This window comes from Sebastes umbrosus, chromosome 3, assembly GCF_015220745.1.
Source record: "Sebastes umbrosus isolate fSebUmb1 chromosome 3, fSebUmb1.pri, whole genome shotgun sequence".
Taxonomy (NCBI): Eukaryota; Metazoa; Chordata; class Actinopteri; order Perciformes; family Sebastidae; genus Sebastes; species Sebastes umbrosus.
Window position 1 is genome coordinate 5,542,501 of NC_051271.1, and position 16,788 is coordinate 5,559,288.

The following is a 16,788-nucleotide window of genomic DNA, read 5'->3' on the forward strand; positions in this document are numbered from 1 at the left end:
AGAGTGTTTTTTTTTTGTTCTTTGAACTTTCTACCATATAATAGTGATTCAATAGTTCCTGTTGCAGTGATCAACCAGAGCTGTGAACTAGCTGTGTGGAGTGTCATACCCTTTTGGTGGGTGTGAGCGTGCTGTAGACTTGGTCATTATCCATCGTCAATGGGTCGTCTGATTGGTAGACTTCATCAGGACTTGCACTCTGTGGGAACACACATGTTTGATTTATGTCATTAGACTGGTCCCACATTAAACGGAGCAAAAGAAAAGGCATTTTATTAGAATTTAATTGAAACTGAAAGTCTGCATTGGTGCAACATGTCTACAAAAGGCACACATTTGGAAAGTCACCTTAAATGGCATAAGATGAGTAGCTACAAGTCAAAGTGGAAAAGAGAAGTACTGGTAAGACCACAAGTATATGTGGAAATGATACCTTATACAGCAAATGAAACCACAAGCTCAAGTGTCATCAGGAACAGGTTATTTTGTCCTCTGCAGGACTCAAGCTATCATGAATACAGATACTACATAACTAAAAAGCCCATATACCTCTGTTAAGGCTGTGAAGTCTTTTAAAACTTAATTTAGTATTACAGACTGTGATTAGTAATTTTAATATTGTAGTCTGAGTCCATATTTATATGACGATATGTGAATCAATTAAGTCTCATTGCCTTATCTTATATTTATCTTATCTTAAGATACAGATAGTGACTATAGTTGTTTTTTTCTTCATTCTAGTAAGATCAGTAGTAAATGTTTTATCTGGGTACAAAGGGTCAGAGATTTCACCAAATCACCACATTGCACATCACATTTAGTAGCTAAACATGATTTACACAACATTTAAATTGAAGGAAAACCAAATTAACAAAACAGAAAGTGAAGACATTTAAAAAATTTAACTGCTGCAGGTTAAGGTTTTACATCTTGAGAGATGGTCAAAAACACACACACGCACTGTGTGAACTATGAATCTGAAATTCAGAGACATCTCCTCTCAAATATATGCATCTTAGTATATTAGGGCCCCTGACTGTCCCCAGAGTGAACAATAAGTCAGCAGGACAAAGGGCCTTTTCCTATCATCTCCATTCCTATGGAATAACCTCCCTATGGACATCAGTAAGTCTGATTGTGTCTATTTCCCCAGCCCCAGCCCCCTACCTCTTCAAAATAAAAGCCCATAGAGTAAATGTATCTCAATAGGAAGCTCAAGATGAAGGTTTTTTTTTCAAAATAAAAGCCCATAGAGTAACTGTCTTAACAGGAAGTTCAGGATGTGGCTTGTTTTTGAAAAATAAAAAGCCTCCAACTCTCACTGTATGTTAACAGGAAACTAGGGATGAACGTAGTTTTCAAAATAAAAGCCCTATAGAGTAGCTCTATCCTAACAGGAAGCTCAGGATGTGGGATGCACACCAAGCACCAGGCACACTGTCAAAACTTCTCGCAAAATGTTTAAGTTTGAGTTACTGTTGCCTTTTTATCAGCTCGAACCAGTTTGGTCATTTTGCTCCATTTACACCCAGAGAACTGCCGCTTGCTGAATATTTTCTCTTAATCGGACCATTCTCTGTAAACCCTAGAGATGGTTGTGTGTGAAAATTCAAGTAGATCAGCAGTTTCTGAAATACTCAAACCAGCCTGTAAGGCACCAACAAACATGCCATGTTCAAAGTCACTTAAATCACCTATCTTCTTCATTCTGATGCTTAGTATGAACTTCAGCAGGCTGTCTTGACCATGTCTACATGCCTAAATGCATTGAGTTGCTGCCACATGATTGGCTGATTAGATATTAGCGTTAACGAGATGTTGAACAGGTGTACCTAATAAAGCGACAGGTGAGTCTATGCAGTATTTTAGCATGTCTTTGCTCTACAGATGGCTTAAGATTGAAAACTCACCTCTCTTGTGTCTTCTTGTGGGGTGCTGACAACCACTGAAAAACATACATTTGTTTATCTGACTGACCACAATAAGTCATTGGATGATGTAACAGAGGATATACAGTACAGTGGCGGTCCTGGATGTTTTGGTGTCCTAGGTAAACTCTCACTCAGCTCCCTTCAAAAAGATTTCATTGTACGTATTCGAATGGGCAATGTTATCATCAACTGGAGTGAAATATAAAGTGAAATGTTTGACCATAAATTACAACAAAACCATGTTTTCCGTTATTCGAATCTCTATCCCTGGTTTCTTCAAACACTTATAGAAGAACTGACCTTTAAAAGTCTTATTATTGCACATCCTGTATTATCATCACAGATTTAGAACTGTGTTTTTTGGGGGGTATTTAATATTTATATCATGAACCGCCACTGTACACAGTTGGTTTGTGTGTCTTACTTTGTTGATTCTTCATTATCTTCCTGGTAAGAATCAATCCGACCATCACTACGGTTATTATAACAATCAAATAGGGCACATATCCTGGCAAAAGAGAGAAAAGGAGAAAGATTAACAGATTTATCACACTTTTAGCTGCAGCTCGCTCTTCACATCCTCTTACAGATAAAAGTCTAGGTAAGTGAATACTAATACAATGACATGAAATCAAAATCTAAGGTATCAATATTCAAGGGCAAGCACATGGTTAGTAAAGAGATGCTTTTGGCAATGGATGGGTTTTTAAATATGGGGTCATTTGATCATTATATAAAAAAAATTGAAGCATTTTGCTTTTCATTTAACATCAAAAAGTGATTTGATTACAGTCTGCCTTAACTTCTTTTAAATGTCAGTTAAGTATAACTAATATAGTTAGAATGTGTAACTCTTTTGAGGACTTCTTTATACTTTAGTTACATACATTTTTCATTCATCACATACCTGCATATTTTTCATTTAATGTCTCAACAGCTTGATGATCATACTGCAGTAGCAGTGGAGATATTATTTATATTATATCAAATTCAGATGCACTTCATACCGGCTCCTTGAGTTGCTGATGCAGAAGGTGTTGTTGTATTGAGGGTTGTGTATGACGTAGACATCTCAGTAATAATATCTGAGCTGCTTGAAGACATAGTGGAGCTGCTGATGACTGTTGTTGGAGTTGTCTCGGGACTGGAAGACACAGCTGAAAATAACAGACACAGTATTAATTCATCAACAATTTGAACAGTTATTACTTTTTGACAAAGGAGTGGTATTTTTTTAATTGAAAAGCATAAACTTACCATCTGTAACTTGAAGATACACCTTTATATATGAATCAGGACCAGTTCTCTCCACTCCACAATAATATGTCTTAGAGTCTGACTTTTGGAGATTAGTGAAGGTCACAGATAAACCTTCTGCTCTGTTCGTTAAATATATTCTGTTCTTATTTGTAGCCTTTCCAAATGCTGCTTTGATGATGATATGTTTGTCATATGTGCATGGACTGACACAAAAGTACTTAACATTCAATGTTACACCAGTCCAGACGTCCCAGTCTGAGCATTTGAATGTCACACTTCCACCAACACGGCCATATATGTTGAGAATCATCATCCCCACCACACTCAGAGCTACAAGTGGAAATAAAGGACATCGTTTTTGCTATTGTCATAGTGTCAATGTATAAATTAATTCAAATACACACATTTCTTTGAATATTGATGCATTTTATTATTTGTGATAGCGAAACTTCACCGTCTTTTAAAAGGAAACGACTAAATGACTCATTTAGCAAATCAAACAAAAAGCATATCATCTAACAGCTACAGCATTGATACACAATCTACAGTGCAAATACAGAGAATACAAAAAAACTTGAACTCACCAGAAAGTAGACAAATGTAAGCACAGATTTTTATCATGGTGAAAATGAGATTCAAGCTATCACCCACTGGCAAGTGTGGGCATCAGGTCAGTCCAACCAGTCTTAACAATTCCCCCCCACTTCCTCTTCCTCTTACCCTTTCAAAGATATCAGCTCCTCCCTTTTCTTTGAACACACACACCTACAAACACACACACACACACACACACACACACACGCACACACGCACACGCACACACACACACACACACACACACACACACACACACACACACACACACACACACACACACACACACACACGCACACACACACACACACACACACACACACAAACTCGCACACAGAGCATATGTGTACAATGTGTGAGACTATATTAGTGCATACAAAACAGCGAACCATACATATAAAACAGGAAAACATTTTTTATTCAGAATTTGAACAGAAAGCAAAGTGCAATATTTAAACTTAAAGAATGTGGATGGGTGTGAATTTGACACTGAAATCCACAGTGGTACAAAACTAAGTGTGCTATATTGTGCAAATTCAAAGGAAATATAAAAACATGAGACAAAGTATTCTGGCTTCACTCTATAGCATTATCACTGTGTTATGAAAGTAAAAAGAATCACTTTCATACAAGTAAGTAATGGATTTAAAATGAATCTAACCACTTTGTGAAAAACATTACACACCCCCAAGCCTAATTAAATTAGAATACCATTTCTTAATCATAAAATGTAGTCAATTACTTCGAAGGGACCAACTCTTTTTCCCCAAGTGTGAGATGAGCCCATAATGTGACCGTTTTAACAGATTTTGTCAACATAACTTGCAATGCAATTACAAAACATGCATGTATACTTGTGTGATAATTTGAATGAATCCAAATCTATGAGTCACTGCTTGTATCCACTGACATCGACTCCAGAGCAGCATTCTGGGAAAAAAGAGAAAAGTTTAAAGTTGGGAATAGAAAGAGGATAACACTTGGAAATGTGTGGATACACGTTCAGTGACATTCATCAGACCATCCATCTATCATCTGTAACCGCTTATCCTATTCAGGGTCGCGGGGGGGCTGGAGTCGACCCCAGCTGTCATTGGACGAAGGCGGGGTACACCCTGGACAGGTCACCAGACTATCACAGGACTGACACATAGAGACAGACAACCATTGACGCTCACATTCACACCTACGGGACATTTAGAGTCAACAATTAACCTAACCTGTATGTCTTTGACCTGTGGGAGGAAGTCAGAGAACCTGGAGAAAACCCACGCTAACACGGGGAGAACATGCAAACTCCTCACAGAAAGGCCCCAAGCCGGGTTTGAACCTGCGACCACTGCACCACCGTGCCGCCCCTTCATCAGATCTACATTTAATAAAATAATGTGAGAGAGTTTAGACCACTCAGCCAAATTAATAAATCAATCAAAATTGTGACATAGCTGTATGGATGGGTCAGCCTGGTGTCACCAAATGGTGTATGAGTGACACGGAAATTTATGAGTAATTTTGCGTGTAATAACAACAACTTCATTGCTTTTGGCATGTCATGTGTACGCCATGTAGTCTGTACTGACTGCAATGCAAACGCATCCATGTGAATATGCTACACTCAGAGCTAGTGATGTAGAATAAACAGTAAGATAATCTTCTTATGGTGGGTGGGAAAGGAGGTGGATGGGTCCAACAAACACAGGACTTTCAATCAGGAGACCAGTATTTTTGTCCCAAGTTTTGTTACGTTATTTTGAAGTAACGTTAGTGATGTTTGTGACATGTTTTCCGCACTTATTTTACTTTGTTTATGTACTTCTTTTAATCCCAACTATGATGTTTTTCTTAAACCTAACTAATTGGTTTTGTTGCCTAAACATAACCGCGGCCATTTCACGCTAACAACGTGGCGTGTAAATCACACGTGAAAAAGCCTAAAATGCATTGTCATGACACATGGAAATATTATGCTATTTATACGCCTTCATGAGATCGGGTTGGAGGGTGGAGTGTGTGATACACTCCATCAGGACTTGAACTGACATAACATTTGCTGTATGTATCACACTATCAAATTATATAAAATCCGAAATATATTTAACTGTCAGACAATGCATGTGTGCAACATACTGTGTTCATAAAGGGGCCACATCTCTTTGTAAAGACAATCTAAACAACATTAAGGTTAGTAGCCTACAGAGCAGATTGGAAAATTAGTTTTTAATCTTCCAACATTCTGCCATATAATAGTGATTCAATAGTTCCTGCTGCAGTGATCATTCAGAGCTGTGACATGGCTGTGGAGTGTCATACCCTTTGGGTGGGTGTGAGCGTGCTGTAGACTTGGTCATTATCCATCGTCAATGGGTGGAGTGATTGGTAGACTTCATCAGGACCTGCACTCTGTGGGAACACAACATGTTTGATTTATGTTATTAAAATAGTCCCAAATTAAACAGAGTGAAATAAAGTGCATTTTAATTGAATGAAATTGAAACTGAAAGACAATGCATCGGTGCAACATGTCTACAAAAGGCACACATTTGCAGTGACCTAAAATGGCAATAAGGTTAGTAGCTGCAGAAGAGTTTATTTTTATTTTCATTTTTTTTAATCTTCCAATATTCTTCCATATAATAGTGATTCAATAGTTCCTGCTGCAGTGATCATTCAGAGCTGTGATATAGCTGTGTCGAGTGCCATACCCTTTTGGTTGATTTGAGCGTGTTGTAGACTTGGTCATTATCCATCGTCAATGGGTGGAGTGATTGGTAGACTTCATCAGGACCTGCACTCTGTGGGAACACAACATGTTTGATTTATGTTATTAGACTGGTCCCACATTAAACAGAGTAAAAGTAGATGGATTTTATTAGAATTTAATTGAAACTGAAATTCTGCATTGGTGCAACGTCTACAAAAGGCACACATTTGGAAAGTCACCTTAAATGGCGTTAAGATGAAAAGCTATAAGTCAAAGTGGAAAGGAGAAGTACTGGTAAGACCACAGGCATATGTGGAAATGATACCTTATACAGCAAATGAAACCACAAGCTCAAGTGTCAACAGGAACAGGTCATTTTGTCTTGACCATGTCTACATACCTAAATGCATTGAGTTGTGTTAGGGTTAGATATTAGCCTTAACCAGATGCAGGTGTACCTAATAAAGTGGCAGGTGAGTCTATGCAGTGTTTTAGCATGTCTTTGCTCTACAGATGGTTTAAGATTGAAAACTTACCTCTCTTGTGTCTTCTTGTGGGATGCTGACAACCACTGAAAAACATACATTTGTTTATCTGACTGGCCACAATAAGTCATTGGATGATGTAACAGAGGATATACAGTACAGTGGCGGTCCTGGATGTTTTGGTGTCCTAGGTAAACTCTCACACAAAGATTTTATTGCACGTATTGGAATGGGCAATGTTATCATCAACTGGAGTGAAATATAAAGTGAAATGTTTCACCATAAATCACAACAAAACCATGTTTTCCGTTATTCTAATCTCTATCCCTGGTTTCTTCAAACACTTATAGAAGAACTGACCTTAAAAGTCCAATCATTGCACATCCTGTATATCATTACTTATTTAGATTTAGAACCGTGTTTTTTTTTTTTTGGGGGGGGATACTGTACACAGTTAGTTTGTGTGTCTTACTCTGTTGTTTCTTCATTATCTTCCAGGTAAGAATCAATCCGACCATCACTACGATTATTATAAAAATCAAACCTGCAATCAAAAAGGGCACATATCCTGGCAAAAGAGAGAAAAGGAGAAAGATTAACAGATTCATCACACTTTTAGCTGCAGCTCGCTCTTCACATCCTCTTACAGGTAAAAGTCTAGGTAAAGTGAATACTAATACAACAATATTAAATTCAAATGTTAACATATCAATATTTAAGGGCAAGCACATGGTTAGTAAAGAGATGCTTTTGGCAATGGACTGGTTTTTAAATATTGGTTAATTTGATCGTTATATAAAAAAAATTGAGACATTTTCCGTTTAATTGAAGTATAACTAAAATAATAAGAATGTGTAACCCTGTTGAGGACTTCTTTATACTTTAGTTAAATAAATTTTTCATTCATCACTTAACTGCATATTTTTCATTTAATGTCTCAACAGCTTGATGATCATACTGCAGTAGCAGTGGAGATATTATTTATACTCTGCATTTCAATTTCAGTTAAAAGTGAAACGTATGTATCAAATTCAGATACACTTCATACCAGCTCCTTGAGTTGCTGATGCAGAAGGTGTCGTTGTATTGAGGGTCGTGTATGACGTAGACGTCTCAGTAATAATATCGGAGCTGTGTGAAGACATACTGGAGCTGCTTGTAACTGCAAATGAGAGAGGGGAAACAACAAGAACTGTTTTCGGAGTTGTCTCGGGACTGGAAGACACAGCAGAAAATAACAGACGCAGTATTAATTCATCAACAATTTGAACAGTTATTACTTTTTGACAAAGGAGTGGTATTTTTTTAATTGAAGAGAATAAACTTACCATCTGTAACTTGAAGATTCACCTTTATATATGAATCAGGACCAGTTCTCTCCACTCCACAATAATATGTCTTAGAGTCTGACTTTTGGAGATTAGTGAAGGTCACAGATAAACCTTCTGCTATGTTAGTTAACTCTATTCTGTTCTTATGTGTAGTCTTTCCAAATGCTGCTTTGATTATAATATGTTTGTCTTCTGAGCATGAACTGTCACAAAAGTACTTATCATTCGATGTTACATCAAACCAGCTGTCCCAGTGTGAGCATTTGAATGTCACATTTCCACCAACACGGCTGTATATGTTGAGTATCTTCATCTCCACAACACTCAGAGCTACGAGTGGAAATAAAGGAAATAGTGTTTGCCATTGTCATAGTGTCAATTAATAAATTAATTAAAATATGTGCATTTATATACAAAAAAATTAACTCACCAGAAAGTAGGCAAGTATATGCATAGACTTTTTTCATGGTGAAAATGATGATCAAAGAACTAAAAAGCAAGAGGCACGAATTATCAGGTCAGTCCAACCTACAACAGTCTTTACAGTCTTTAAGTATTAAAAGTAGTTAACTTCCCCTTCTTCTCACCCTTTCAAGAGCATTCAGCTCCTCCCTTCAGTCTTTTGAACACACACACAAACACACACACACACACGCACACACACACGCACACACACACACACACACACAGAGCATACGTGTACAATGTGTGAGACTATATTAATGCATACAAAACAGCAAACCATACACATAAAACAGGAAAACATTTTTTATTTAGGATTTGAACAGAAAGCAAAGTCCAATATTTAAACTTGTGTAAAAACCACAGTGGAAAAAAAACTAAGTGTGCTATATTGTGTAAATTCAAAGAAAAACATAAAAGCATGAGACAAAGTATTTTGGCTGCAGACTTTAGCATTATCACTGTGTTATTAAAGAAAAAATAATCACTTTCATACGTAAGTAAGTAATGGATTTAAAATCAATCTAACCACTTTGTGAAAAACATTACACACTTCAAATCAAAATATCAGTAACCATGATGTTTTTCCTAAACCTAACTAATTTGTTTTGTTGCCTAACCATAACCGTGACCATTTCACGCTAACAACGCGGCATGTAAATCACCCAACTAAAAAGCCGAAAATGCGTAATCATGAAACATGGAAATGTTATGCTAATTATACGCCTTCACATGAGAACGGGTTGGAGGGTGGAGTGTGTGATACACTCCATCAGGACTTGCACTGACATAACATTTGCTGTATGTATCACACTATCAAATTAATCAAAAATATATTTAACAGACAATGCATGTGTGCAACATACTGTATTCATAAAGGGGCCACATCTCTTTGTAAAGACAATCTAAAAAACATTAAAGTTAGTAGCCTACAGAGCAGATTGGAAAATTAATTTTTAATCTTCCAACATTCTGCGATATGATAGTGATTCAATAGTTCCTGCTGCAGTGATCATCCAGAGCTGTGACATGGCTGTGGAGTGTCATACCCTTTGGGTGGGTGTGAGCGTGCTGTAGACTTGGTCATTATCCATCGTCAATGGGTGGAGTGATGGGTAGACTTCATCAGGACCTGCACTCTGTGGGAACACAAAATGTTTGATTTATGTTATTAAAATAGTACCAAATTAAACAGAGTAAAAAAAAGTGCATTTTAATAGAATGTAATTGAAACTGAAAGACAATGCATCGGTGCAACATGTCTACAAAAGAAACACATTTGCAAAGTGGCCTAAAATGGCACTAAGGTAAGTAGCTGCAGGAGAGTGTGTTTTCTTTTTATCTTTCAACTTTCTTCCATATAATAGTGATTCAATAGTTCCTGCTGCAGTGATCATCCAGAGCTGACACATGGCTGTGGAGTGTCATACCCTTTGGGTGGGTGTGAGCGTGCTGTAGACTTGGTCATTATCCATCGTCAATGGGTGGAGTGATGGGTAGACTTCATCAGGACCTGCACTCTGTGGGAACACAACATGTTTGATTTATGTTATTAAAATAGTCCCAAATTAAACAGAGTAAAATAAAGTGCATTTTAATAGAATGTAATTGAAACTGAAAGTCTGCATTGGTGCAACATGTCTACAAAAGGCACATATTTGTAAAGTCACCTTAAATGGCACTAAGATGAGTAGCTAAAAATCAAAGTGGAAAAGATAAGTACTGGTAAGACCACAAGTATATGTGGAAATGATACATTATACATCAGATGCAACCACAAGCTCAAGTGTCACCAGGAACAGGTTATTTTGTCCTCTGCAAGACTCAAGATATCATGAATACAGATACTACATGACTAAAAAGCCCAGACTGTCAAGTCTTTTAAAATTGTAATGTAGTATTACAAAATGTGTTTGGTAATTATAATATTGTAGTCTGAATGCATATCTACTGCAAAGTGGCCTAAAATGGCAATAAGGTCAGTAGCTGCAGGAGAGAGTTTTTCTTTTTTAATCAATCAACTTTCTTCCATATAATAGTGATTCAATAGTTCCTGCTGCAGTGATACACTCCATCAGGACTTGAACTGACATAACATTGGCTATATGTATCAGACTATCAAATTCTATAAAATCTGAAATATATTTAACTGACAGAAAATGCATGTGTGCAACATACTGTAGTGCAGTGATCATTCAGAGCTGTGACATGGCTGTGTGGAGTGTCATACCCTTTGGGTGGGTGTGAGATTGCTGTAGACTTGGTCATTATCCATCGCCAATGGGTGGAGTGATGGGTAGACTTCATCAGGACCTGCACTCTGTGGGAACACAACACGTTTGATTTATGTTATGAAAATAGTCCCAAATTAAACAGAGTAAAATAAAGTGCATTTTAATAGAATGTAATTGAAACTGAAAGACAATGCATCGGTGCAACATGTCTACAAAAGAAACACATTTGCAAAGTGGCCTAAAATGGCAATAAGGTTAGTAGCTGCAGGAGAGAGTGTTTTTTTTTTTATTCTTTCAACTTTCTTCCATATAATAGTGATTCAATAGTTCCTGCTGCAGTGATCATTCAGAGCTGTGACATGGCTGTGTGGAATGTCATACCCTTTGGGTGGGTGTGAGATTGCTATAGACTTGGTCATTCTCCGTCGTCAATGGGTGGAGTGATTGGTAGACTTCATCAGGACCTGCACTCTGTGGGAACACAACATGTTTGATTTATGTCATTAGACTGGTCCCACATTAAACAGAGTAAAAGAAAATGTATTTTATTAGAATTTAATTGAAACTGAAAGTCTGCATTGGTGCAACATGTCTACAAAAGGCACACATTTGGAAAGTCACCTCAAATGGCGTTAAGATGAGTAGCTAAAAGTCAAAGTGGAAAAGAGAAGTACTGGTAAGACCACAAGTATATGTGGAAATGATACCTTATACAGCAGATGCAACCACAAGCTCAAGTGTCATCAGGAACAGGTTATTTTGTCCTCTGCAGGACTCAAGCTATCATGAATACAGATACTACATGACTAAAAAGCCCATATACCTCTGTTCAGGCTGTAAAGTCTTTTAAAACTTAATTTAGTATTACAGAATGTGTTTAGTAATTTTAATAGTGTAGTCTGAATCCATATTTATATGGAGATATGTGAATCAATTAAGTCTCATTGCCTTATCTTATATTTATCTTATCTTAAGATACAGATAGTGACAATAGTTTTTTTTTCTTCATTCTAGTAAGATCAGTAGTAAATGTTTTATCTGGGTACAAAGGGTCAGAGATTTCACCAAATCACCACATTGCACATCACATTTATTAGCTGAACATGACTTACACAACATTTAAATTGAAGGAAAATCAAATTAACAAAACAGAAAGTGAAGACATTTAAAAAATGCAACCGCTGCAGGTTAAGGTTTTACATTTTGAGAGATGGTCAAAAACACACACATGCACTGTGTGAACTATGAATCTTAAATACAGAGACTTCTCCTCTCAAATATATGCATTTTCATGTATGTAAACATTATATATCAGTGTCTTCAGTGAAGCCTAATGCCATTCATAAAACAGGTTTCTCGATATGACTTTCACTTTTCGAGCTGAGAGAGTATTTTCGATGATAAGTGCCACAAATACAATAAAATAACTCTCTATATGTGAGCATATTAGGGCCCCTGACTGTCCCCAGAGTGAACAATAAGTCAGCAGGACAAAGGGCCTTTTCCTATCATCTCCATTCCTATGGAATAACCTCCCTATCCACATCAGAAAGTCTGATTCTGTCTATTTCCCCCTATCCCCACCCCCACCCTCCTTACCTCTTCAACATAAAAGCCCAGAGAGTAAATGTATCTCAACAGGAAGCTCATGATAAGGTTTTTTTTCAAAATAAAAGCCCCATAGAGTAATTGTCTTAACAGGAAGTTCAGGATGTTGCTTGTTTTTGAAAAATAAAAAGCTCCCAACTCTCTCCGTATGTGAGCAGGAAACTATGGATGGACCTAGTTTTTCAAAATAAAAGCACCATTGTGTAACTCTATCCTAACAGGAAGCTCAGGATGTAGGATGTGCACCAGCACCAGGCACACTGTCAAAGAGTCTTGCAAAATTTTAAAGTTTGAGTTACTGTTGCCTTTCTATCAGCTCAAACCAATCTGGTTATGTTCCTCTGACATCTGCTATCAACAAGGTATGTTCACTTAGAAAACTGCCGTTTACTGGATATTTTCTATTTTTCGGACCATTCTCTGTAAACCCTAGAGATGGTTGTGTGTGAAAATCCCAGTAGATCATCAGTGTGAACTTCAGCAGGCTGTCTTGACCATGTCAACATGCCTAAATGCATTGAGTTGCTGCCACATGATTGGCTGAATAGATATTAGCGTTAAAGAGATGTTGAACAGGTGTACCTAATAAAGTGTCAGTTGAGTTATACAGTATAGTATAGGCAGTATTTTAGCATGTCTTTGCTCTACAGATGGCTTAAGATTCAAAACTCACCTCTCTTGTGTCTTCTTGTGGGGTGCTAACAACAGCTGAAAAACATACATTTGTTTATCTGACTGGCCACCATAAGTCATTGGATGATGTAACAGAGGATATACAGTACAGTGGCGGTCCTGGATGTTTTGGTGTCCTAGGTAAACTCTCACTCAGCTCCCTTCACAAAGATTTCATTGCATGTATTCGAATGGGCAATGTTATCATCAACTCAAGTGAAATAAAAAGTGAAATGTTTGACCATAAACTACAACAAAACCATGTTTTCCACTATGATAACTCAATCCCTGTTTTTTCAAGCACTTAAAGAAGAACTGACCTTAAAAGTCCAATTATTGCACATCCTCTATATCATTACTTATTTAGATTTAGAATTGTGTTTTTTTTTTCGGGGGGGGATGGGGGGGGATATTAAATATCTATACCATCAACCACCACTGTACACAGTTGGTTTGTGTGTCTTACTTTGTTGTTTCTTCATCATCTTCCTGATAAGAATCATTCCGACCATCACTACGGTTATTATAACAATCAAAAAGGGCACATATCCTGGCAAAAGAGAGAAAAGGAGAAAGATGAACAGATTTGTCACACTTTTAGCTGCAGCTCGCTCTTCACATCCTCTTAAAGGTAAAAGTCTAGGTAAGTGAACACTAATACAACAACATTAAATTCAAATTTGAAGGTATTGTTCATTCATCACTTAACTGCATATTTTTAATTTAATGTCTCAACAGCTTGATGATCATACTGTCGTAGCACCGGAGATATTATTTATACCATATCAAATTTAGATGCACTTCATACCGGCTCCTTGAGTTGCTGATGCAGAAGGTGTCGTTGTATTGAGGGTCGTGTATGACGTAGACATCTCAGTAATAATATCTGAGCTGCTTGAAGACATAGTGGAGCTGCTGATGACTGTTGTTGGAGTTGTCTTAGAATTGGAAGACACAACTGAAAATAACAGACAGTGTATATATTAATCTATCAACACAGTTTTTACTTTTTGACAAAAGAGTGGTATTTTTTTAATTGAAGAGCATAAACTTACCATCTATAACTTGAAGATTCACTTTTATATATGAATGAAGTAAACCAGGTCTATCCACTCCACAATAATATGTCTTAGAGTCTGACTTTTGGAGATTAGTGAAGGTCACAAATAAATCTTCTCCTGTGTTAGTTAAATATATTCTGTTGTTATTTGTAGTCTTTTCAAATGCTGCTTTGATGATGATATGTTTGTCTTCTGAGCATGGACTGTCACAAAAGTACTTATCATTATATGTTACATCAGTCCAGACGTCCCAGTCTGAGCATTTGAATGTCACATTTTCCCCAACACGGCCATATATGTTGAGAATCTTCATCGCCACAACACTCAGAGCTACAAGTGGAAATAAAGGAAATAGTTTTTGTTATTGTCATAGTATCAATGTATAAATTAATTCAAATACACACATTTCTTTGAATATTGATGCATTTTATTATTTTTGATAGCAAAACTTCACCGTCTTTCAAACAGGAAATGTCTAAATGACTCATTTAGCAAATCAAACAAAAAGCAAATCATCTTACAGCTACAGAATTTATACACAAGTTACAGTGAAAATACAGAGAATACAGAAAAAACATGAACTCACCAGAAAGTAGACAAATGTAAGCATAGATTTTTATCATGGTGAAAATGACGATCAGAGAACTAAAGAGCAAGTTTGGACATCAGGTCAGTCCAACCACTGTCCCTCCACTTCCTTTTCCTGTCCCACTTTCAAAGATAGAAGCGCCTCCCTTTCCTTTGAACACACACACACCTACACTCACACACTTGCTCACAGAGCATATGTGTACAATGTGGTCACAATCAGGTCAGTCCAACCACAGTGTTTACATTTCCCCTCAACCTCCTCTTCTTCTTACCCTTTCAAAGTTAGCAGCTCCTCCCTTTCTTTTCAACACACACACACACACACACGCACACACACACACACACACACACACACACACACACACACACACACACGGCATAAAGTGTACAAAATGTGTATTCTCTGTGGCACCAACATGAAATATACTTGACCACATCCAAATAAAGTATACCAGCATGTAGAGAAGCAGCAACTTTAAAAAAACAATATATGCCTTACTGTCAGGTTTTATGAATACTTTCTTTTGTAATAAACAATTCAAAATAAAAACAGAGGCCCCATTTACACTTGTGAACTCCTGAACAGCACGCTGACAAAATAAAGCAACATTTAATACTGGAGAACAGAGAGAGGATACTATTTCAATATTGACGAGGTGGAGTATACACATTCAGTACTAAGTGATTAATTAAGTACAGTATTAATCGATTAGTCAGCTAAAGTTGTTACATAGGAGTACAATAGTCGGAGGAGTGCCGTAGATGTGTCAGTGTTTTAGACTTGGTCTTGATCCTTCGTGGATGGATGGAGTGTTTGATAGATTTCAACAGGACCTGGACTCTGAAGGAACATAACATATGATGTATGTATAGTTATTAGGGCTGTCAAGGTTAATGCGATAATAACGTGTTCACGCAAATTTGTTTTAACGGAACTAATTCTTTTAATGCATTAACGCAACTTGTGATTTTTAGGTTGTAGCGTGGTCAGTTTTAAAGCGAGGGTGAAGCTAGTATCACATGAAACTAGAAAACCTAAGGAATCCATTGATACCAACCATGTCATGCTAGCTTTTTGGGAAAGAGGTTAAATAATGCTCCAAACTTACGCAAAATTTTGGCGAGGATAAACTGTCATGGCCATTTTCAAAGAGGTCCCTTGACCTCTGACCTCCAGATATGTGAATGAAAATAGGTTCTATGGGTACCCACGAGTCTCCCCTTTACAGACATGCCCACTTTATGATAATCACATGCAGTTTGGGGCAAGTCATAGTCAAGTCAGCACACTGACACACTGACAGATGTTGTTGCCTGTTGGGCATTTTTTTCCTCTTGTGTAGCAAAAAAGGGATTACAACTCACACTTCATTGCGCGTCCCTGCATTGTAGAATGACAATAAATGAACCTTGACATTAAAAGACACATTCATTGTGCAAGATAAATACATGAAGGCTACATCTTTTTAGGAAGTTTAGCAGTAGTGCAGCAGTGAAGCAAGAGGTGATTTAAAAAAGAGAACAGTCAACAAGTACAATAAGTAACCTCGACATGAGTGACATGAGTTTCTTCTTGGTTGAAGAGAAAAAAAAGGAAGATGGTTTGTAGAAAACAATAAACAGTAATGCTGAAAGAGAGAATGAAGTACAACACACACTCAGTCAAGCCCATAGTGTTTCCTCCAATGCAGTTTACTCAAAGAAGAATAAAGCAGCTATATGTGCCATATAAAATAGCATGTCTGTATGTGCCCTGTTAGTGTAACAAGCTAACTGATAGGTAAGTGTCACTGTGTGCACCATGTCATTCTGTCTGCAGAGTTCAAGATGTCATATGGAAAAACAGGCATGACTACAA

At 37.2% G+C, this 16,788-nt stretch overlaps 1 protein-coding gene across 1 annotated transcript in view; it reads right to left on the reverse strand.

Annotated features, from left to right (window-relative positions):
- The window catches only part of LOC119485526, a 35,170-nt gene extending 24,891 nt beyond the window's left edge, over nt 1-10,279 (reverse strand). The window contains exons 1-9 of the mRNA XM_037765171.1: nt 10,195-10,279; nt 9,814-9,903; nt 8,733-8,791; nt 8,300-8,632; nt 8,020-8,133; nt 7,444-7,539; nt 7,023-7,057; nt 6,488-6,577; nt 6,096-6,185 (exon numbers count right to left, since the gene is read on the reverse strand). Coding sequence (XP_037621099.1) covers nt 6,096-6,185; nt 6,488-6,577; nt 7,023-7,057; nt 7,444-7,539; nt 8,020-8,133; nt 8,300-8,632; nt 8,733-8,791; nt 9,814-9,851 — 855 coding nt within the window. The 5' untranslated portion in view covers nt 9,852-9,903; nt 10,195-10,279. The remainder of the gene's footprint in view (nt 1-6,095; nt 6,186-6,487; nt 6,578-7,022; nt 7,058-7,443; nt 7,540-8,019; nt 8,134-8,299; nt 8,633-8,732; nt 8,792-9,813; nt 9,904-10,194) is intronic.
- Between the last annotated feature and the right edge of the window lie 6,509 nt (nt 10,280-16,788).